The sequence below is a fragment of the Littorina saxatilis genome, linkage group LG7 (assembly GCF_037325665.1).
Source record: "Littorina saxatilis isolate snail1 linkage group LG7, US_GU_Lsax_2.0, whole genome shotgun sequence".
Classification (NCBI taxonomy): domain Eukaryota; kingdom Metazoa; phylum Mollusca; class Gastropoda; order Littorinimorpha; family Littorinidae; genus Littorina; species Littorina saxatilis.
Window position 1 is genome coordinate 43322340 of NC_090251.1, and position 24000 is coordinate 43346339.

Here is a 24000-nt window from a genome sequence, read left to right on the forward strand (position 1 = left end):
TTTCTCCATGGCTTTTGTGGCTTTATTTAATTGTTTCTATACCAAGCTTTATCAATACTTGCAACGTTACAGTTATTCAACAGAAAGTCATATATTGTTCGACAGTTAAGTAAGAGCCTTATTTCAAAACAAGTAAAGCTATTTTCATGTAATGCGTATAGTAAGACTTAAAAGGATTCAAGGCTTTACTGGTATATAGTATAAAGAATATCATATTACCCGCTATTACGAGTTAGTCGTGTGACAGAGAGTTTTCTTGCACACGAGACTGTAGATGTCTCACGACGGCGTAGCCGAAGTGAGACAGCAGCAGAGTGTGCAAGAAAACTCTCTGTCACACGACTAACTCGTAATAGCGATTATGTCTCACAGCATAGGCATAGAAAGACAAAAATGAGTTTTTGGGACGAAATAACAGGCACAAAACAAGACTGAAAAACACAATTGCCCTTTTACACATTCCCCAACACACGCATGCGCGCAGAAGATAGATTCAATGCGTTTTGTGTCTTTTCTGGTTGAATGCATTCAACAAAGTATCAACCAACGTTTCTGAATCTTTCAATGAAAAAAGATAAACTTATTTTGAACCAAACAGCACATACCAACGAAAGCTAAACACACAAACACACACGCGCACTAACACAGATTGAATGCAAAGCGCGAACGAACACGGAGGACTTTTGTAGGTCAGGTCGTGGGAAAGTCCACCCGAAATGTTCCACAGGGGAACTGGTTGTGTTTGTATTGTTTATTTTCTCACAGTGATGTTGATGGTTTTTACAGTGCCGTTTTGAAAGAATATTTTCCGAATTTGGGGCACACTTTTGACTTTTGGTTCGTTTATCTCGTCGAAGTAACATTCGAGTGTTTCTAAATCAAAACCTTCCAACACCGCTGGTGCAGATTAGACCTGCCTGACTGTCTGCGTGCGTGTTAGAGCTGAAGACGAAGCCTCAATCGCCAAAGCGTCACCTATCTGTAGGTCCTGAGCATCGGATGTACGTTGATACGTGGTGAGATCCGCACGGAACTGTCTATGCAACTTTTCCTAGTCACAGGTGTAAGGTTCGATCTTTTCTTTGAAATTTCGTCCTCTGTGTACGTAGCAAAGCGTTTCGCCATTTTCGGTTTTCGTTGCAGACGACGATAGTGAAAGTAGTACCTATTGTTTTGTTTTGACCTTTCGTATTCAGGGTTCTTCATTGAAGCTTGGTAAAGGGAGCTTGTCGTGTAAGTGGAAAGTTGACGAAGCTTTTGAAAACAGAAATTGAATGAAGAAGAAAATGTGGCTTTCAGTTATATACAGGAGAACGGGGTTGGTGTTATTCTTTTTCCGTCAAACACTTTGTACACAGATAAAACGTGATTGACTGATCAAGGCCTGTTGGCACACTATTCAGAATGCACAACAAAATGTAACAACGCTTTGATACCCATTTTTCTACGTTCGTGATCACTTGAAATGAATACTGAAAACATAAGTGTTTAAGGTAGTGACTGAATGTATGTGAAGGTAAACTTTTTTAGAAATAAATGCATAATCAAAATAATTAATTTCGGCATCAAAGCGTGTAACATACAATCTTGCGTAGTGGCAAAGAAGGAATGCGTGTGACATGCTATTCAGACTTGGTCGTGTGACAGACGTTTTCTTCCACACGAGATTACGTTGATTGTCTAACGAAGCCGTCAGGCTGAGTTAGACATCAGCTAATCAAGTGTGGAAGAAAACTCTGTCACACGACCAAGTCGGAATAGCATTTATGTCTCACTACTTCAACAGAGGAGAGAACAAACACGTTTTGCGTACTCAGGCTTGATAAACCTAAACACAGGAGCAGCCATTGTGGAGAGATCTACTTTTTGACGAAAGTGACCGAACAACTATGAATGACGTCACGGTATATGTGAATGACGTCACAGTCATCGTCACAGTCTGTATCTTTTGAAGCATCGCAATCTTCATGACGTCTTTCTGTGTCTGCATCCGCGAAATGTTTGTTCTTTCCGGGATCTTTGTCATCTATGTTCAGAACTCTGTCCTTCTAGATTCAGACTAACAAGCCTCGTGAGCGAGCCACTTTCCAAGGGCAGCTAAATTCGCGTATGGAAACAGTTCTGTCGTCTGGGATGCCGTTTTCAGTATTCTCAGCGTTGAAGAATTTGTAAAGAGAGGAAACGATAACAGCAGGAGAAATAAAAGTCGTGTGTGCATTTTGGGGCTTTTTGGTGGGACGATTTCGAGTTTGAATCCGTTCTTGCACATGCTCCAAAGCGTGTAACATACAATCTTGCACACGTTTGCTTTAGTAGTGGCAAAGAAGGAAAGCGTGTGACATACCGATATTCTTTATCACTTTTCCAGTTCTACCCTTGCTCATGGGTGCCTTTTTTGTTTATTGACCCTCGTTGTTACCATTTTGTTGAATAACGAGCTAACTATTTCCTGTAGTCACGATATGGACATGGTTTACAACCACGAATACTTCATCGCTTGCCTTGCGGGGTTGGTAGCATCTCAATAGACTCAAGATCATTTAAGCTGTGGCAAATTTTCCATAACTGTCGAAAGCACCTGTAACCGTTTACAATATTCCATCCAACCAACACCGTTGCGCAGTTTGCAGCGTCTCAGCTCACTATGGCGGCAAGTGGCTAACGATACTTTAGGCCTCCCCCTTTTAAAAGCCCTTGATTTTAGGCCTCCCCCTTTTAAGAGCCCTCGATTTTAGGCCTTCCCTTTTCAAGACACCATGATTTTGGGCCTCCCCCTTTCAGGACACCATGATTTTGGGCCTCCCCCTTTTCAAGACACCATGATTTTGGGCTTCCCCCTTTCAAGACACCATGATTTTGGCCTCCTCCTTTCAAGACACCATGATTTTGGGCCTCCCCCTTTCAAGACACCATGATTTTGGCCTCCCCCTTTCAAGACACCATGATTTTGGGCCTCCCCTTTTCAAGACACCATGATTTTGGGCTTCCCCCTTTTCAAGACACCATGATTTTTGCCTCCCCCTTTCAAGACACCATGATTTTGGCCCCCCCCTTTCAAGACACCATGATTTTGGGCCTCCCCCTTTCAAGACACCATGATTTCGGGCTTCCCCCTTTCAAGACACCATGATTTTGGGCCTCCCCCTTTCAGGACACCATGATTTTGGGCCTCCCCCTTTTCAAGACACCATGATTTTGGGCTTCCCCCTTTCAAGACACCATGATTTTGGCCTCCCCCTTTCAAGACACCATGATTTCGGGCTTCCCCCTTTCAAGACACCATGATTTTGGGCCTCCCCCTTTCAAGACACCATGATTTCGGGCTTCCCCCTTTCAAGACACCATGATATTGGGCCTCCCCCTTTCAGGACACCATGATTTTGGGCCTCCCCCTTTTCAAGACACCATGATTTTGGGCTTCCCCCTTTCAAGACACCATGATTTTGGCCTCCCCCTTTCAAGACACCATGATTTTGGGCCTCCCCCTTTCTAGACACCATGATTTTGGCCTCCCCCTTTCAAGACACCATGATTTCGGGCTTACCCCTTTCAAGACACCATGATTTTGGCCTCCCCCTTTCAAGACACCATGATTTCGGGCTTCCCCCTTTCAAGACACCATGATTTTGGCCTCCCCCTTTCAAGACACCATGATTTTGGCCTCCCCCTTTCAAGACACCATGATTTTGGGCTTCCCCCTTTCAAGACACCATGATTTTGGGCTTCCCCCTTTCAAGACACCATGATTTTGGGCCTCCCCCTTTCAAGACACCATGATTTTGGGCCTCCCCCTTTTAAGACCCCTCAAGTTTAGGCCTCCCATTTTCAATACACTATGATTTTGGGCCTCCCCTTCTAAAGACCGCATGATGTTGGGCCTCTGCTTTGGGTCTACCCCTTTTAAGACTTCATTATTTAAGGCCTTCCCTTGCAAGACCCTGCTTATGTATGTGGAGTTGTATGGCTGGGTGAATTGTGGGTTGCGTACGTCCGAGGGGCACATGTAGCCTGTGTGTCTGAAGTAGTGGGTATGTGTGCGTGAGGGTGTGTTGATATTGAACTTCAGTTGTTGCTTTGTAAATGTCTATGTATCAGTGTATTATGTCTTGCCACACACATGCCAAATTTCCTTGTATTGATGAGGACAATAAAATTTTTGTATCTTGTATCTTGTATCTTGTATCTTTCTCAGAGTTTCTGTTCATAATATGTGTATATTTATCTCATTTCAGGGGGTTTAGCGAAAGGGGGTGGGGTGGGGGGGGGGGGGGGGGAGGGCGGAGGACGGACGACCGTACGCTTACGTAGTTGTTCGCGATCGCCTAATATGTCAAGAGTAGAGCTGCTACTGCTGGTTAATTGTAGGGACTATAAATTATCTAATGTCATGTTTTATGTCATGCAGCCAGGTCCTAATTTACTGTCTTTGTCAACGTTTTACAACGCCTGGCTTTATTATCATTAGTACTCACATTGATTCAATACACCTGGCGGGTGAATGAGAGAAATAAGTACATGTAATCAGAAGTCCTTTTTCCATGCGCCTGTACTTTTCAGCTTGCGCGAAACTCACGCCTTAGCTTCACATAATCACGGCTTTTAATGCCGGAGATCTTGAAAACGGCTGGTGTTGATACGACTAATGGAGCTTTTCATGTGGCGTTTTCTACTCAGACCGAATCACGTTTATTCAGTGACATGTAAGGTGTGAATAGACCCTGTCGTCCCTTTGATCCAACGCATGTATTGAGGTTGCCTTGAGACATGCGGGACCGAAATGTCTTGACTGAACATTCTCACACATAAGAATCTTTGTATTTTGAAATCAGAACATATTGTATTTGAGAGCTGACAATGTGACCAAATCGTCTAGATAATGCGCACAGCTGAAAAATCTTTGTATTCAGATCGTATTTTAGCACAGGGCAGTGACCATGACGCTACTAGTACTATGAATGATCGAAGCATGTGTAGAGATTGTATTGAAATATACGGGACAGAAACGTCTTTTTTTTTATAAAAAATTGTATTCTCTTTTAGTGGAGTTTTTTTTGTTTTTAACATGTATACGCTGTGCATTACAGGACATCACATAAACAAGGGAACAAAATCATAAAACAGAACACACTTGGACAATTACAACACACAGGGGGCGGGGGTGATCAGGGCTTGGTGGTCGCAGTATCAAAAATATGTTAAACGAAACGTCTTGGCTATACAGCCACACTCCGATGAAAAACCTTTATCTTTGTATTCAGATAGTATTTTTGCTGAGAGCTGAGAGTGGGGCCCATTTTTGTGCTTCTATATATATATATACGACTAGTGTCTGTGTGTCTGTCTGTGTATCTGTCTGTGTATCTGTCTGTGTGTCTGTGCGCGATGCACGGCCAAAGTTCTCGATGGATCTGCTTCAAATTTGGTGGGCATATTCAAGTAGACCCGGGACACGACACAACCTGGTCGATATTTCAACACGTGCTCTCAGCGCGCAGCGCGGAACCGATTTTGGTTCCACCTCAGCTATTTTGGTTCCACCTCAGCTTACCCGGGCCCCCATACCGACACACCATAGCCGCTACACCACATCACAACGCCAAAGTTCTCGGTGGATCTTTTTCAAATTTGGACACCGTATTCAGCTACACCCCGGACACAATATCATCGATGAGATATTTCAACACGTGCTCTCAGCGCGCAGCGCTGAACTCATTTTCGTTTTTGGGTTCATTTCACCATTATAAGTAACTCTTCCTTATCTTCTCCAGTGTTTGGCGTTTATCTCCCTTCCTTCGTGTGGCTTTCCCGTTCAGTTGTAAGTTACTACACTGCGCTGTCCACTGCGCTGAGCGTCTTCGGATATTCCCGGCGTTCTGTTACTGTTACCTATTTTTAGAAGGTCAACGCAGTGTACAGAACGTAAATTGGACCCGTAAATTATCCTCACTGTAAAAGTGCAAAGGTCGAATCAATTTATAGCCACGCGAAAAATACACTGTCATCTATCTCTCTATAGATACGGCTTCTCTGTGTTTGTGTGTGTGTGTGTGTAAGTGTGTGTGTCTCTATGTAAGCAACACCTGTGCATTCTTCAGTTCTGTTTGTGATGTGGTCTGGCGGCTTTTGTGTAATTTTATGTACTGGCCTTCCTTTGAGAAGCCATAACTTGCTCAGTCCTGTTTGAGTGGAGTTCGCCTCCAAAGGTGATTAACACGGTTACATTCGTCGACAAGGATGGGACTCGATATGGTCAGGAATGGCATTATGGCCACTGAATCATATTCGTGCTGTTCCCATTCCACGAATCTGGGAGGGACCTAAGCTTGGCGGGTCCATAGTTCGGACCCGGCGAAGCCGGCGTACGGCTCTAAGTACTTCTTCCCGGCGAAGCCGGCTACCCGGCGAAGCGGGTATTCATTCTAGTTTATATATACAGCTCGTATCAGCTTTTTGTAAAAAGCAGAAAGTTTCTTCATGTTTAAGATCGCAGACTGACGTAGGTAACTTTTACAAAATAAATTCAGCATATAAATCTCACAGCGACATTTTTTTCAAACCCAGTTTTTGTGTGTTTATTGTTTTGATTTGCAATTTCTATTTATGGCGTTTGTGGTCGTGTTTGTTTGTATGTGCGTCGTTGTTTACGTACGCGCCCGCTCTGGTTACCGTGTGTGGAGGTGCTTTTGACTTGTGTAGGCGTGTTTACGTACCCATGTACGTGCGAATACATTTTTGTTTTGTACCTCTACGTGTTTGTGTGAGTGTGTGTGTGTGTGTGTGTGTGTGTGTGAGTGTGTGTGTGTTAGCGCGCATGTGAACGTGCGTTCGTGTGTGTATTCCGGTTGGAATTAAAATTCTCAAATTCCTTGTGATAGTGAATTCGTGACGCACGCGGGGACATTTAATCCATTGCTCCAGATGTAAGCTAAGAAGTAAGACATGCATGGACAGTGATGTCTTTCCCGGTGCCCTGATTCCTCAGACAGAAGTATAACAGGCTCTGAAAGAGAAGACGTCATCTCTCGTATCCTGAACACGACAGGTTGTAAGACTTGCTCTCTCTCTCTCTCTCTCTCTCTCTCTCTCTCTCTCTCTCTCTCTCTCTCTCTCTCTCTCTCTCTCCCTCTCCCTCTCTCTCTCTCTCTCTCTCCCTCCAACTCTCTCTTAGATTAATGTTCTTTAATCAGTGACCAAATCGATTATTCTTGGTAAAGCGCAAACAGGTCTTTCAGTCTCTGTCTGTCTGTCTGTCTGTCTGTCTGCCTGTCCGTCCTTCCGTTTGTCCGTCCTTCTGTCTTTCTGTCTGTCTGTCTGACTGTCTGTCTGTCTCTCTCTCTCTCTCTCTCTTTTTTTTTCTCTCTCTTAGATCATTTTCTTTAAAAAAAATGTTGACAGTGACCACATCGATTCGTCTTGGTAAAGAGCAAACAGGTGGGCTTAGCCGCATGAGTTTATCATAAGTACAACCCCTTCTTTCCTCTGATGTTATTTCTGAAAGAGAAGACGTCATAAGTTTGTGTCATCCTGCACACTTCTGTTGTAATTGTATGCCTTTCTTTATTTTACTTTCATTTGTTATTGCCCAAACAGCCACCGAAAACAGAAATAGATGAATGTTGTGCTCTGCGCCATAACTTGATCTTTCACGTATACTTCAATTATAAGGGATGGACATTTTTTGCAGACCCACTTATTGCCCATGCCTTGCCCTTATCACCCCCGTCTCTCTCTCTCTCTCTCTCTCTCTCTCTCTGTCCTATTCCAACCGCAAACTTGCTTATTTTCTTTATTGAGTTTTGTTTTTGTTTTTTGTCATTGACTTAAAGCGATTATTGTTGTTAAACCGTTGTGTCTCTGTGTGTTTGTCTGTATGTGTGTGTGTGTGTGTGTGTGTGTGTGTGTGTGTGTGTGTGTATGCGTTTGCGTTTGTGTGTGTGTGTGTGGTTTTGTGCGTATGTGTGTGTGTGTGTTTGAGTGTGTGTGTGTGTGTGTGTGTGTGTGTGTGTGTGTGTGTGTGTGTGTGAGTGCGCGCGCGGTGTGTGTGAGTCATGTGTGTGTGTGTTTGTGTGTATCAGTATGTGTGTGTGTGTGTGTGTGTGTGTGTGTGTTTGTCGGTCCGTGAGTGTGTGTGCGCGGATGTGAGTGTGAATGTGTGTGTGTGTGTGTGTGTGTGTGTGTGTGTGTGTTTAATCTATTATTTACTATTGTGTCCAAGAAATGGGAGGTGAAAACAGCTTTAAAGGAAAAGTCCAAGGTTTAGGGTCACTTTTGATATGTTGACCCTCTTAATTCATCAACCACAAATGCGTGTGTAAAAATGAACACAGAAATCCAAAAAGTATACTTTGACTCGTTTTTGGTTGTTCTGAATCGTTCCATCGCGCGCGCAGTCTTGGCTCATGACCTTGTGCACATACGTGTGCTACGTCACGAGCCTTGAACAACAAATATGGCCGGCTCAAGCAGTGAGGAAGACAAGTGGAATACGGACCGGTTTTCAGCCAGCCTGAGGTTTTAGCGTGCCCGTTTGAGCCTCTTCGTCGTCAAAATGCTGGCGAGGCCACAAGGAACTGCTTGAAACAGAGCCAGCATAAGCGGCAATACGAAATGGTATGTGATTCTCTTTGTTGTGATGTTGACACACTAGTCCGGATAGTCGCTACCTCTTGCATGCTAGATCGAAGTCAGGTGTGTTTTTCACAGATCAGTTGATGTGCTTCCACAGATCTGTAAGCATGTAAAGATTATGGATTTATGCTATTATTTCAGGCATCTGGTGTTGTTTATTTTCCTATCTTTAATCAAGGATTTCGTCCTTGAACGGCCCAGTTTAGAATAAATGCTTACACAGTGATGTTCACACGCGACTATCCTTATTTTCTCTTGGAATTCTGAGTAATTGTTCAGTCACACAACGAAACATGTAGACATCAAGTTAACATTGCGCAACGCCTGTTTCTTGCGGACAAAACTGCAATTATCCTGGTATTTTTATTTGCGACAGTAAGACACTACATGACATCGACACCACCAAACAGTGAAACTTTTTGAAATGGCGGTGGGCTGTTTTCATGTGCTAATACTAATAGTGATCCTGACATTTTTCTTGCGAAACGGTCAAAGGGAAGTAATAAATGAATTTAGTTTTTTTAAACGAGCACACGTGATTTCCGATCTCAAACTAGATCTGAAATCATAAGATTTTCTGAGCAGTGGCGAAACGCTGATGGCGTGATATCGCAAGCCGTTTTGGAAGCAAATAAGCACTGTCAGTGTCAGACATATGCTGAAACACGATTACAGCAGTTCAAACTTTTTGATTATTGATTTTTAGGAGTACGCAATATCGGACAGTCACACTACAAAAAGACAATGCGTTAGTGCATAGATCGGTATTCTCAAACGTCACGAACAGACAGTACGTTGCTACTATATATATTTTACTGTATTAACAAAACCTCACAGTCCCATTGAAAATGTGTGGTGTGTGCCGAAAAGCAACCATATGAGATTCAGTCAGTGGGACCCTGAATCTACCTGTGGTTAAATCGGGTTATTGACTCTCATTGCATGAATTTTTAAACTGAATATACTGTTCGTGTTGTTTTTGTGATCCACTGTAATTGATGTGTATACCTTAGAATCTCAAGGTAATTTTTGAACGGGGCATACAGATGATGCATTTTGCCATGATCACAGAGTGATACGTGTATTTTGCTTATCAGGTGTCAGTGCAGAAACTCCAAGAGGGAACGAAATTCAAATATCTGGAAAACCTGGATGAGGAGATAGACAGCCTAACAGCACATCCTCCTATGTTTGCTCGGACATCTACTACCTTCAAACTGCATACTATGCGTACACACAGAAATATGGACGACTCAACATTGATCAAAATGGGTAAGTAACACAACACAAACAGATGATTTCCATAATGATAGATTTATTTATCTGAAAGTAAAATTGACAACAGAGTGTACAATTTGTTTTCAAATACGAAAATATCACATTGGGTTAAAAAAAAAAACCCCACACCATCATATATCATTAAAACTATTCTTTATTTCTAAACACATACATATCAGCATAGTTTATTCATGTAAACATCCTCATTTCGGTTCCCAGTCTATCTGAAATCAAGGTAAGTTATGCCCAACTGAAAAAAATAGCGATCACACAGTGCTTCAGCATGAATTTGAAAACCTGCTCTACGTCACATAGACACAGCGTGTCTTATGATTCTATCCACCCTCTCCAAACAAACACGTACACGTTTTCTCTGGTACGAATGTCTTAAAAGCTCAAACTAAGCTGCTGTTTTATTCTGACTTCCTTTGCAGGAAATACAGGCACGTCGCTTACCCATAACAGGCAGCTGGTGCGCTAGCGAGTGGGGTTTCTCGGCAGAAGCATCAGAGTACCATTACCAACCTGTGCAGTCAAAACAATCAGAAATACTTTCCCAAACGGATGAAGAGTGGGGTTCAAACTCCCTGAGCTACAGAAGGCTGAAATATACTTTTACAAATCGTGTGACTGTGTTGAACTAGTATCTTTGGTTGAACAGATTCCTGCATGGTTTGAAGATGATACTGAGTTGTCACGTGGTCCGGTACATGTCACATTCTGCAACATTTTGTTCCAGACTTTTTCCACTGTTGGTGTACTCCAGCATCAGGTAGTCAGTCCATGAGCCGGTCAGCATAGCTTGTGTCCAGTATTGTCCGTTTGCCTGTTGCCTGAAACATGTTTTTTTGGAAGTAACTAACGATCTCTGCACACATTTTAACATGTGAATAAGAACAGAAAAGTTTGTCAAAAGTATACATAGTTTAAAGGCATATGTACTCGATGACTATACACGCTAATTGCTTTACCAACAGCTGGAGACATGCTAAATTAAGTTCCCTGCAAAATAGTGTGGTCTAGGACCCCTTCAATGTTGAGATATGTTAATTTTCATTTTGATCTGGATCGTCCTATTTATAGATTTGGCAACACATGTAACGTTGATGCAAGGGAGCTAACACCGCGGCTTTGTTGACATCCTCACTTTTTCAGAGGCTAGAACAAGCTGTAATGCATGTATTATGGTCCGCGCATGGTGACATATCGTCATTATATGGTCTTATGGTGCGTTTGACATCGATTATGGGCAAACTACACTTTGTAAACACGGGAGCGCGTACATATGCCTTTAATTTGCATTTACTTCAAGACCAGACTTTCTTCTCGTTCATTATTTCTCCATAAAGATTCTGGAAATTAACAAAATGTTTCCCCCTATCAAGGCCTCCTAACTTTTTTTTAAATGCAGGTCGGTTTGTTGTCATCTGTGCATTACTACCTCTTGCCACCCGTGCGGTCATTGCCACCAGGTATCTCAACAATCAAACCGTCTATACAGGCTTAAAGGCACGTCCTTTTTCAAAACAGGATTGCTTACTACACAGATCTGCGAAGACGTTTACATAGAGAAAGAAAATCTCATGACTTGAACATATTAGGACTGGGTGGCCGAGTGGTAACGCACTTGCGCTCGGAAGCGAGAGGTTGCGAGTTCGACCCTGGGTCAGGGCGTTAGCAATTTTCTCCCCCCTTTCCTAACCTAGGTGGTGGGTTCAAGTGCTAGTCTTTCGGATGAGACGAAAAACCGAGGTCCCTTCGTGTACACTACATTGGGGTGTGCACGTTAAAGATCCCACGATTGACAAAAGGGTCTTTCCTGACAAAATTGTATAGGCATAGATAAAAAATGTCCACCAAAATACCCGTGTGACTTGGAATAATAGCCCGTGAAAAGTAGGATATGCGCCGAAATGGCTGCGATCTGCTGGCCGGTGTGAATGCGTGATGTATTGTGTAAAAAAAAATTCCATCTCACACGGCATAAATAAATCCCTGCGCCTTGAATATGTGCGCAATATAAATTGCATAAAGTAAAAAAAAAAATAAAAATAAAAATAAATCCCTGCGCTTAGAACTGTACCCACGGAATACGCGCGATATAAGCCTCACTTTGATTGATTGATTGAACATATACCAGGAATAAACATCCTGACTGGTTTTTGGAGCTGGATTTTTTAGGGAATGTTTTACACGTGTGGCGTTTAAGAAATTAATTAATAAAATTCTACATTCGCAAAGAGAGTACCCATACAGAGTGTTCAGTTCTGGTATTTTTCAAAACGGAAGGATGGCCATATCCCATGTAAAAGCCTGGTAAGATTTGAGATTTTGAACCCAATCGTTTACACGGGAAGGGCTGTCCATTTAAGAGGAGGCATCCATGCCTGGATGAGAAATACTCTGATAACACAGAAAAAGCACGAGTTTAACCTGCATATTCACAAAACTGGTTCAGAGGCCCGGCAAAGGGAACACATGTTAGTTATTTTAAGAGAACATCACGAAGACCTAATTATTAAATTAAAGCCTTTCTGCACAAATGTACATCTTCTATGAATTATATTCTAAAACGCCACATGTGTAATTCATTCCACACACAAAATCCAGCTCCAAGAAGCAGTGAGGCTGTTGATTATTGGTATGTGTTCAAGTCGACAGGTGATTTTACCTGTGTAAACTGAGCCTTGGCAGATCTGATATAGTGAGCAAAGACCTGCATTTTTTTTAAACGTGTTTAGAGGCCTTGAAATGGTTAAACATTTTGTTTATTTCAAGTAGTCTTTATGAAGAAAAAATTAACAATAAGGAAGGCAAATGGGTTGAAATGCAAATTAGATTCCTTTTGACGAACTTTTTATGTTCTTCTTCACGTGTTACATTATGCGTACGTAGATCGCAAGATATTTTCGAAAATATTCATAGATAAGCCAATCTGCAAACGGACAAAAATTCACAATATTTATGAAGCCAATAAATTTGACTCAAGAACAAAGCTTATGTGTTTGAGGTGATGTGCATGGGTATGAATGTTGAATGAGTCCGTCAAAGATACCCTCCATGTCGCCTCACAGTGGAACCTACCATTAAAATTATACCACCTTAAATTACCTTGCTCTTTCAAATGTACTGCTTAAACTTCTTGAACATGCAACTCTTGCTGTCTACCATAAAGACCATCAGGTCAACAACATACTCGTGAATGTGTTTTGGTCTATAATTAAACATTTCAGAAAATACCCTTTTTTATATTTTTTATTCGGAAGCATAGCCTACTGACTTTATTTGAAACTACTTGAGTACTTCGACAGATATAGTTTTGCAGGTTGACGGGAGGTGAGTTACGAAAGAAATTCCATACCATATGTCGCTCAGCACAGAAAGCATAAACGATTAACATGAGTAGAAATGAACTTGTACTTGTTTTCATAATGTATTATTTGGATGGTATCTGTCAAAAACACTTTCTCGATTTTTCCAAAGCTAGAATAAGGCACTAATTTTCAAAACAAAACAAAAATCTTACGATGAATGGCACGTTGGTTTTCTCCTGTGGTGATTCTGGACGGTAGGAACAGGACTGGTCAACAGTTGCGTTGTGATCACGGAGAACCGGGAAATCTGGAATGGTCACGGTGTCAGTGTCTAGTGACCTGTACTGACCAGTGGCCGTGAGTGATGATGAAAGGTCTGGAAGTAAAAGAAGAGAGAAAATGAGTGTGAGTATAAATCATGTATGCTTCTGATCTATACAGTACACTGAACATTTAGACACCCTCTGGAAGTCGTCTGGATGTGTATCCATGTTGTAGCAATTAGACTGGTTTAGCGTCTCTCAGTCAATGCAGAAAGATTAATTCCCTGCACAATTCGTAATCTTCTTGTCTCTAGCATGCAGGTGTCTGTTTACCTTTCCGGTTGCACATCCACCAAAAGTTTAGATCTGGTAAAAATAGCATTAAACCATGATTCCAGCAAACGCTGCCAATTTCATGAATTGATATCAGGGGATAGTTTGCGACTGAATAGAATAGATAACGTGACACACGCATTGTCCTACGTGTCCACAACCCTGACTACTTTTTACTCTTGCTCTTAGCTCAGCTCAGACCGTTCTGTAACTCTGTAGATCTAGCCTGTGGCGCATCTGTACTCCAGCGAATATCAGCTGGACCCAGACACACTGTTCTGCACCAATTCGTATTCGCTGCGCAGCAAAACAATGTTTACGTGTAGTCTATGCATGAAAATAAAAGCATGTAGGCTACTCTGACCTTCAACGCATTCCTTCTTGTGAGATAATCCGCTGTTCGCATGTCGCCTCGGAGTTTCGATGGCTCGTCGACTGTACCAGCCTCGCGTAATACTGACCTCTCCGGACTTTTATGAAGGGAAGACACTGCCAGTGGTCAAAACATTTGTTTCAGGGATGAAACGCCAACTTTTGTGCTGCAGAAAAATGGCGAAATCTGTGTCCAGAAAGTGCCCGACACTTTGAAATCTGCACGCTTGTGCTGCACACCTCTTTCATTTCCACAAGAGACTCAGAGTTTTATGAGGGAAAGTGTGCTATGAAATGCCTGGGGACATTGACGAGTTGTTGCAGTTTGCGGATGCTCTCCACCGAGGCATTCTTTTCGGGCATACAGTGGTGACTTTTCTGTGTGAAAATCAAGCTGGTACTAGTGGTAGAATCAACACAATAACTTGTGACGTCACAGTGTACCGACGTCACAGTGTACCAAAAATCACGTGACCACTACTTGACCCCAGGTGACTTGTCTTGGTTAGCCCCGCAACACTAAATCTGCAACTACAACAACAACAATTTTTTTTCAATTTTTAAAATATTTTTCCAGAGATGTTTGTAACATTTGGCATTCGATTTTCCAGTTTTTGGGGATATTTAAAAACCTTGGACTTTTTCTTTAAGGAGCGCAGGGATGATCGTGATGAGTTTGGGGTCGATGTGATTGATCTTTGTTTTAGATCAAACGATTTATAGAAATGATTAAAATGTTTGTTTGACTGTTTACAGCTGCCTGGCAAGATCACTCGGGGTAAGTAAAAACCTTATCTCCATGTCTCTCTCTCTGTTTCTATGTCTGTCAGTCTGTCTGTTTGTTTGTCTGTTTGTTTGTCTTTCTGTCTGTCTGTCTTTCTTTCTGTCTGTCTGTCTGTCTGTCTGTCTGTCTGTCTGTTTGTCTGTCTGTCTGTTTGTCTGTTTGTTTGTCTTTCTGTCTGGTTGCCTGTCTTTATGTCTGTCTGTCTGTCTGTTAGCCTGTCTGTCTGTCTCACCGAGTATGATGGAGCTTCGGCCTCCAAGTTTTTGCTTTTCTACTTATACATAATTCTCTCTCTCTCTCTCTCTCTCTCTCTCTCTCTCTCTCTCTCTCTCAGGCTCTCTCTCTCTTTTTTTTTTCTCGCTTCACGAATGTCATAGACTGCAAACCTACTTTACGGAAACAAGTAATTTAGGTAATAAATCATTTGGGCAAGGACAATCTAATCTATGTGAAAAAATTCAACATGTAGGGCAAAGGGGGACAGAAGAGCTCTTTATATCCTCAGGGTAAAACAAAAATGGAATGCCATGTGGTTATAAAACGCAACTGATAGCAGATTTGTCATAGAATTTACTTTCCAGATTCCCCGTTCAGTCATGGAAATGGCGTGAACAACAACAGATTTCGACATTTGATTTGAGTTGTGTTGTCTCTCTCTCTCTCTCTCTCTCTCTCTCTCTCTCTCTCTCTCTCTCTCTCTCTCTCTCTCCTCTCTCTCTCTCTCTCTCCCTCCCCCCCCCCCCCCCTCTTTCTTCTCCTTCACGCGCTCACAGTCTCTTCGCATATTTGTCAGTTGTCCTTTCAACTCTGCTCTACCCAAAAACTAAAAAGCTAAGCACTTTGTTTTAGTATTAATATGTTTATTTGCAGTTTCCACCTGACCTTATCCGTAGCCACGTCAACGAGGAGGTGGAGTGTGATGAAGAAGGCATCGGTGTTCAGGTTTGTATAGCGTAACCACAGGTGTGCGAATCAAGTTGGATGTATTGATTGATTGGTTGATTGATTGATTGGTTGATCTTCTTCTTCTGCGTTCGTGGGCTGAAACTCCCACGTACACTACGTGTTTTTTGCACGAGTGGAATTTTACGTGTATGACCGTTTTTACCCCGCCATTTAGGCAGCCATACGCCGCTTTCGGGGGAAGCATGCTGGGTATTTTCGTGTTTCTATAACCCACCGAACTCTGACATGGATTACAGGATCTTTTTCGTGCGCACTTGGTCTTGTGCTTGCGTGTACACACGGGGGTGTTCGCACACCGAGGAGAGTCTGCACACAAAGTTGACTCTGAGAAATAAATCTCTCGCCGAACGTGGGGACGAACTCACGCTGACAGCGGCCAACTGGATACAAATCCAGCGCGCTACCGACTGAGCTATATCCCCGCCCCGATTGGTTGATTGATTGGTTGGTTTATTTAGTGAGTGAGTGAGTGAGTGAGTGGTTGATTGGTTGGTTGGCTGATTGATTAATTGATTGATTGGATGATTGATTGATTGATTGATTTACTTACTTATTTTTATTACGCAAGAGATGGTGAGCGCAAGACAGATAGAGAGAGAGAATAAGGGTGAGAGAGATACAGAGAGAGAGAGAGAGAGAGAGAGAGAGAGAGAGAGAGAGAGAGAGAGAGAGAGAGAGAGAGAGAGAGAGAGAGAGAGAGAGAGAGAGCGAGTGTGTGTGCGTATGTCTCTGTGGCTGGGTGTTTGCCTGCGTCTGCAAATGCTTATCTGTGTGTGGGTGCCTGTGTGTCCGTCTGTCTGTCCGACTGTATCGATCTATCGATCACCTAATCTCAGAAATACCGTGTATTGCTTAGCTATACATTTTTCCAGGACATTATTGTTTTTGTCAGACTGTGGCTCTTTTCGTATGCTAAAGTAATTACTTAACGTGCGGAGAACATACAACTCCCCTCCCCCACCCCCCCCCCCACCCACCCCCCACACACACGCACACAAACACACACACACACCCTCCTGTTTTTTCCATTTAATCCCTGGCTTCCCATTTTAGCGCAATATTTCACCAAGATCTTTGATCTGTTCAGCTGATGTTCTACATTGTATTGAAAAACATTCTATTCGTGTATCGTTTGCAACGACTGTTCCCCGAATCAACGCAAGTACCCATCCGTCGTGCAGACTGTTACTGCTTCCCTGAAAGAAAAATTCATTGCTGTCGACTTCATTTAGAAATCAGCAGTACAGTCGAACCTGCCCTGGCGACCACCTCTGGATAACGACCACCTCTGGATAACGATTACCTCTCGATGATGACCGCCTCTCGATAACGACCGCCTCTCGATAACGACCGCCTCTCGATAACGACCACCTCTCGATAACGATTAACTCTCGATAACGACCACCTCTCGATAACGATTACCTCTCGATAACGACCACCTCTCGATAACGATTACCTCTCGATAACGACCACCTCTCGATAATGACCGCCTCTCGATAACGACCATTTCTCGATAACGACCACCTCTCGATAACGACCACCTCTCGATAATGACCGCCTCTCGATAACGACCATTTCTCGATAACGACCACCTCTCGATAACGACCACCTCTCGATAACGACCACCTGCCCACAACGACCACCTCTCGATAACGACCAACTCTCGATAACGACCAACTCTCGATAACGACCACCTGCCCACAACGACCATCCGAACGATCCCAACGAGCTCTTGTTCGATATAATTCACCTTTACATAGTGAACACCTCTCCATAACGACCACTTTGGGTTGTTCCCCTAGGTGGTCGTTGTGGGCAGGTTCGAGCTTTAGTATATTATTTTTTAATGGAAGGGCGCTGGTTCTGTGCGACGCTTAGTTTTCGAGATAGGTGTGACTGACGAAGTACAGGACGTCACATTCCAAATAAGCACGACCCGTCGCGATATAACCTTCGTGGTTCCAGGCACAGTAAGCCTCCCGTAAACCATCACATAGCTCCCCGAGCGTCTACATACAGTACAAGCATACTTCCATTTGAACGCTCACCGAACGGGAACATCCTGGCTGCTTTCTGTCGAGCGTGAGAAATTTTCAAAGAATTTATTTTCGTGGACTTGGCCCTTTACAACAATGGCGCCTCGTTTTGGTGCTGGACGGCTGTTATGAATATCCCGGAAATCACGCCCGGACAGTAAGCCTCCCGTAAACCATCACAGATACTGTCAGGCTTTTACACACAGTACAAACACCCTTCCTTTTGAACGCCCACCAAACGGGAACATCCTAGGTGCCCTACGTAAAGAGTGAGCAATTTTTAAAGAATTAATTTTGCAGATTGTCTCGAACACTTTTTGGACCCATCCTGAACTCAGGTCAAAAATGAGTTACTTCCCTTAAACTGGCGATAGCCGTGGATCGATGATTATCAGAATGTTTTTGGACCGTGGTGCGTTTTTGCGCTAGACCTAACTTTTAAAATCTAAATGATAAATTGACAGCTTGTTACACAAACATTCTTTAATCATAAAAAAATTCTTTTTTCATCAAGACAAGATCAGTGCAATTCGAAGTTGTGAAAGTTTGAAAAAAGAAAAGCCCGGAAGCAGGGTCACGCAAGGGTCGTAGCAGACGACGGTTTATGCGGCATATCGCCGTTCCTCTCAACAGTCAAAAGCCATCGCTGGAGTTCTTGTGAACCACAGCCGTTTGTTTCGTGCATAAAAACGTGCTATTGTAGATAAGCTCACATCGAGTCGCATTCAAATGACTAACTGACGACTACATTGTGAAAAAGGGAAACTGGATCACACGGGTTCACAATGGCTCAGGGGTAAGATAAACCACGCAAAAATAAATTCTTTGAAAATTGTTCGCTCTTTACGGAGGGCACCTAGGATGTTCTCAATCGGTGAGTGTTTAAATGAAAGGGTGTTTGTACTGTGTGTAAAAGCCTGACCGTATCTGTGATGGTTTACGGGAGGCTTACTGTGCCTTTAAACACCAAATAAAGAAAGAAATAAGCACGACTATGTTGCAGGTGGAAGCCGCTGAGATTGCATTTCTTCGGGAGGTTTCCGCCAAAATAGATATTACACGATTTGCGCGAAACAGTTGAGAAGCAGACGATCTCTGAGATCTCTGTTCGTCTCCTGATAACGTTATTTTGTATGATAACGATTCACTTGCAAACTAAAGTATACAATTTGGTGTGTCAGTGGTAAATGTAAATAGAAATGTGTAATACAGACAAAGCAAACAAATAAACGTGTTTTTCTCGTGAAAATGTTGCGTTGTGCGGGTGTTTGGGTGGCCACGTGATGTACACAAAGCAAAGTGCGGGACGGACTCTGCTCTGTGCTGTAACACTGGCAAGTTCAAAACACGAGAAAAACGATTTCGTTATGCGGGCAGCCACGGGGGATGTATGTATTTACACCCCCGGTATAGGGGTGTGTATAGGTTTCGCTCGATGTGTTTGTTTGTTTGGGTGTGTGTTTGTGTTCGCATATAGATCTCAAGAATGAACGGACCGATCGTCACCAAACTTGGTGAACAGGTTCTATACATTCCTGAGACGGTCCTTACAAAAATTGGGACCAGTCAAACACACGGTTAGGGAGTTATTGGTGGATTAAGATTCTACAAGGACTTATAGCGGGACATATTAATGGTCAAAGGGAAATAACCTTCTCAGTTGGTGGCAGTGAGAATGGTTATTTCCCTTTGACCAACGGGGGTGTTTTTCCTACCTCGGAGGAATTTCTTGTTTTCAAATGGTTGTAAAATAATTCTTGTATTTATCACCGTACTCGTCACACCTAAAACCGTTATTTCTTGTGAGCGACGCAGCATTATTTAACGGCACCCGTTTAATGAACCAAAAGAAGAGATGGTTCTACCAAAAAAATAGATGCTTTAACCAAAAGAAAAGATGGCTTGAGTGACAAAGAATTAAAGTACCCAAAACAAATTTGATCCGCCAAAAGAATTGCTGTCTGAACAAAAAATAAACTAAACTGGCAAAAGCAAATATACTCAGGCAAAAGAAAATATAATCAGGCAAAAGATTGACTACTTCAGGCAAAAGAAAATATAGTTTCAACAAAAGAAATGGATAGTCATTCTCCAACACAGTGAAACACAGTGTGAGTGGTGGTCATTGTTTTGACTCACTGATTTCGTTTAAGCAGAGGTGATTTGTGATCACAAATTCAGCTGAATCAAGCAAGGACACAGATTATGTCAGTAGAAAATGGAGTTTGAAGGTGGAGAGATGGATTTTGAGAGGATCGATCCAGTTGGATTTGATAATGATACGTCGGAGACAGTGAGCCACCAGCTACAAGACGACAGGGAATTGGAAAGCAGTGGATCAAAGACCGAGAATTCACATCGTGTGAAGAATCAGCAATCTACATGAGGGAGGTATGTTTTCGGTTTTTGTTGTTGTCACGCGTCTGTATATCCGTCCATATAGCAGTCCATTTAGCCTCTTACTGGATTAACGGAACTTCCCCGTGTTTGCTGCAAAATATTCTTCATTGAAGGGCACACATCACTGAAGTATTACTGAAGCACCACATCGCACACTGAAAATGTGGACAACAGCGTTTCAGTGGGCAACGTCACCAGCTGAGTCGCTGAAGACTGGGAACACGATCTTCGTGGGATCTTCAACACTGGAAAAGGAGCTCAAGACTGCCATCCGAGAGACCGAAGAAAAGGTTGAATCATCGTCCTGGGCTGACTTCGACAGAGGTCGGAGGTCGGTGTGGAAGATTACGATCGACGAAAACAATCAGTTTTTCTGCAACTGTCCGGAGTTCCTCAAGTGCTACGTGTGTCATCATTCCATGGGCATGGAGATTCGTCTGGAGGTGACCAACCCCCTTGCCCAGGCCAAGACCATCCCAATCGGCCAGAAGCAAAAGCGCGGGCGCCCAAAGCTGTCGAGACCAGCGCTTATCAGGCAGTGAACACACTGATCTTGACTGCTCTGTACACTGATTTTATCATTTTCATTTAACTTTCTTTGAACGTACAATTATGATTATGATATGGAGTGACACTATTTTGTCTCTGAAAGTACACTAAACTTTATATTTTTTGCTGACAGTAGCTATTTTGTTGTTGAAATAATTCGTTTTTTGTTGAGAATTCTTTTGCAAGTTTCATTTCTTTTTTTGGTAGAATCAATCGGTTTTTTGCTAGAAGCATCTATTTTGTGGGTGGAAACATCCGATTTTTTGTTGGAATATCTTTTGCTAACTAAGCAATTCTTTTGGTGAAAGCATCTATTCTTTTGGTGATTTAATTTAGTGCCTTATTTAACTTGTGGACAATAGCAATGCCAATGTGAGTGTATTAACACTTGGGTGGAACATTCAGTGATATGGAAACGTGTACTAGTGAAGCTGCGACGACGATCCTTAATAGCAATGCCAATGTGAGTGTATTAACACTTAAAGGCACAGTACGCCTCCCGTAAACCATCACAGATACTGTCAGGCTTTTACACACAGTACAAACACCCTTCCATTTGAACGCTCACCAAACGGGAACATCCTAGGTGCCCTACGTAAAGAGCGAGCAATTTTCAAAGAATTTATTTTTGCGTGGTTTATCTTACCTCTGAGCCATCGTGAACCCGTGTGATCCAGTTTCCCTTTTTCACAATGCAGTCGTCAGTTTGTAATTTGAATGGGGCTCGCTGTGAGCTTATCTGCAATAGCACGTTATGTACCTCTGACTTTTCACGAAAAAAACGAATGTGATTCATAAGAACTCTAGCGATGGCTTTTGACTGCCTATAACCCGTCGTCTGCTATGAAAATCACGACCTTGCGTGACCCTGCTTTCGGGCTTTTCAAACTTTCAAAACTTCGAATTGTACTGATCTTGTCTTGATGAAAAAAGAATCCTTTTATTATTTAAGAATGTTTGTGTAACAAGCTGAGAATTTATTATTTAGATTTTAAAAGTTAGGTCTAGCGCCAAAACGCACCACGGTCCGAATCATTCTGATAATCATCGCTCCACGGCTATTGCCAGTTGAAGGGAAGTAACTCATTTTTGACCTGAGTTCAGGATGGGTCCGATTGAGATGGAGACAATCCGAAAAATTATTTCTTTGACAATTGCTCGCTCTTTACGTAGGGCACCTAGGATGTTCCCGTTCGGTGAATGTTCAAATGGAAGCGTGTTTGTACTGTGTGTAAAAGCCTGACAGTATCTGTGATGGTTTACGGGAGGCTTACTGCCCGGGCGTGATTTCCGGTATCATAACAGCCGTCCAGCACCAACACGAGGCGCCATTGTTGTAGCAGGCCAAGTCCACGAAAATAAATTCTTTGAAAATTTCTCACGCTCGACAGAAAGCAGCCAGGATGTTCCCGTTCGGTGAGCGTTCAAATGGAAGTATGCTTGTACTGTATGTAGACCCTCGGGGAGCTCTGTGATGGTTTACGGGAGGCTTACTGTGCCTTTAAGTGGAACATTCAGTGATATGGAAACGTGTACTAGTGAAGCTGCGACGACGATCCTTAAAGCTCCTCATCGGCGTTTTGGATTTTGTTTCGTAACGACTGCGTTCAATACTGAGGAAACATGGCCGTATCGCCATTTTCACTGGTTGAAAAGAAATGGTGAAAGCTTTTGAAGCCTTACAAGAAGAAAAAACAAAAAGACTGGAGAAAACAACAGAAATCATAAAAGCTAAACTCGGCTTAACTGTTGGCTTGAAAGACGCAAATAACAGCCTGTTATTTGTTATTTCAGGTTGTTGTTTTTGTCTGTTAAAGCGAGTCCAGTTTTTATTGTTTCTGGTTTTGTAACTCTCTCACTTGCAGTCGTTTGGTATCAACGTGTTTTTTTTTAATTATCAAAAGAAAACAAACAAATCTTACTGTATCCAAGAACCAGGCACACATATATATACACATCTATTTTGTAATCAGTGAACTGAACAGTAAAGCGTGCTTGTCTTGCAGCAAGTCCTGAAAATGATAGAGCTGAAACTGATCCACCAGCCTCTACACCGTAGCTTCAACATGCACACGGCCGACTGGAACATGTGTGTCATCAAGAAGGCCATGAAGTTTCTCCAGCTCAACGTTCTCAGGTGAAGCTTCTTCTTCTTCTTCTTTGTTCATGGGCTTAGACTCCCACGTTTACTCGTGTTTTTTGCACGAGTGGATTTTTACGTGTATGACCGTTTTTACCCCGCCATTCAGGCAGCATACGCCGATTTTGGGGGAGGCATGCTGGGTATTTTCGTGTTTCTATAACCCACCGAACTCTGACATGGATTACAGGATCTTTTCCGTGCGTACTTGGTCTTGTGCTTGCGTATACACACGAAGGGGGTTAAGTCACTAGCAGGTCTGCACATAAGTTGACCTGGGAGATCAGAAAAATCTCCACTCTTAACCCACCAGGCGGCAGCAACCGGGATTCGAACTCACGACCTCCTGATTAGGAGGCCGACGTCTTACCACCACGCCACTGCGCCCGTCGACATTCCAATAACTATCCTTTGTTGTTTCTGAGCGTGTGCATCCCACAGAACTGACCAGGGTTTCACATACGATATATATGACCACCCCTTTAATTCGTTGTGATTAAACGTTCCAATAACTTACCTGTGTTGTTTCTGATCGTGTACATAATTATAATCAAAAATGATTCCTTTTTGTCTGATTGGCAGTTTTGAGGAGCTCCACAGTATACGAGTAGCCTACACCACGTACGAGGCTGGGGACATGAAAGGGCTGAACCTGGACAAACGAACCTTGCTCCGAACACTCAAGGTAATTTACCCCTTCCATCTGCATTTGTCCACCTAATCCGAGTGTCTCTTCCTTCATTGACATTAAAACATGAATTTCGTTTCCTATTTTGGATTTACAAGAAAACACAAGACCATCTCATAACACTTCTGGTACAAAATGTTGGTACCATTGGATCATTACTTGCGTTTTGTTTTGTTTTGTTTAACTCGGCGCAGGCATTTCCGACTCCCCCCAAAAAAACATTTTATCAACCCAAACCCGACCGTTATT

At 42.7% G+C, this 24000-nt stretch overlaps 1 protein-coding gene and 2 long non-coding RNA genes across 4 annotated transcripts in view; 2 read left to right on the forward strand and 1 right to left on the reverse strand.

Annotated features, from left to right (window-relative positions):
- LOC138971525 (uncharacterized) overlaps positions 1-24000 on the forward strand; it is an 88873-nt gene that overhangs the window by 14290 nt on the left and 50583 nt on the right. Inside the window, exons 3-6 of the mRNA XM_070344269.1 lie at positions 14945-14966; positions 15843-15914; positions 22930-23060; positions 23646-23748. Of these exons, the coding sequence (XP_070200370.1) occupies positions 14945-14966; positions 15843-15914; positions 22930-23060; positions 23646-23748 (328 nt within the window). The remainder of the gene's footprint in view (positions 1-14944; positions 14967-15842; positions 15915-22929; positions 23061-23645; positions 23749-24000) is intronic.
- On the forward strand, positions 8236-12901 carry LOC138971522 (uncharacterized). The gene is made up of 3 exons (XR_011457279.1): positions 8236-8610; positions 9726-9900; positions 10341-12901. It is a non-coding gene; the product is annotated as an uncharacterized lncRNA (long non-coding RNA).
- On the reverse strand, positions 10622-14783 carry LOC138971523 (uncharacterized). Of its 2 annotated transcripts, none has more exons than XR_011457281.1 (3): positions 14181-14783; positions 13433-13596; positions 10622-10739 (listed from the first exon to the last, which is right to left on the reverse strand). It is a non-coding gene; the product is annotated as an uncharacterized lncRNA (long non-coding RNA). The 2 variants fall into 2 exon arrangements; XR_011457280.1 differs by lacking the exon at positions 14181-14783 and adding an exon at positions 13817-14131.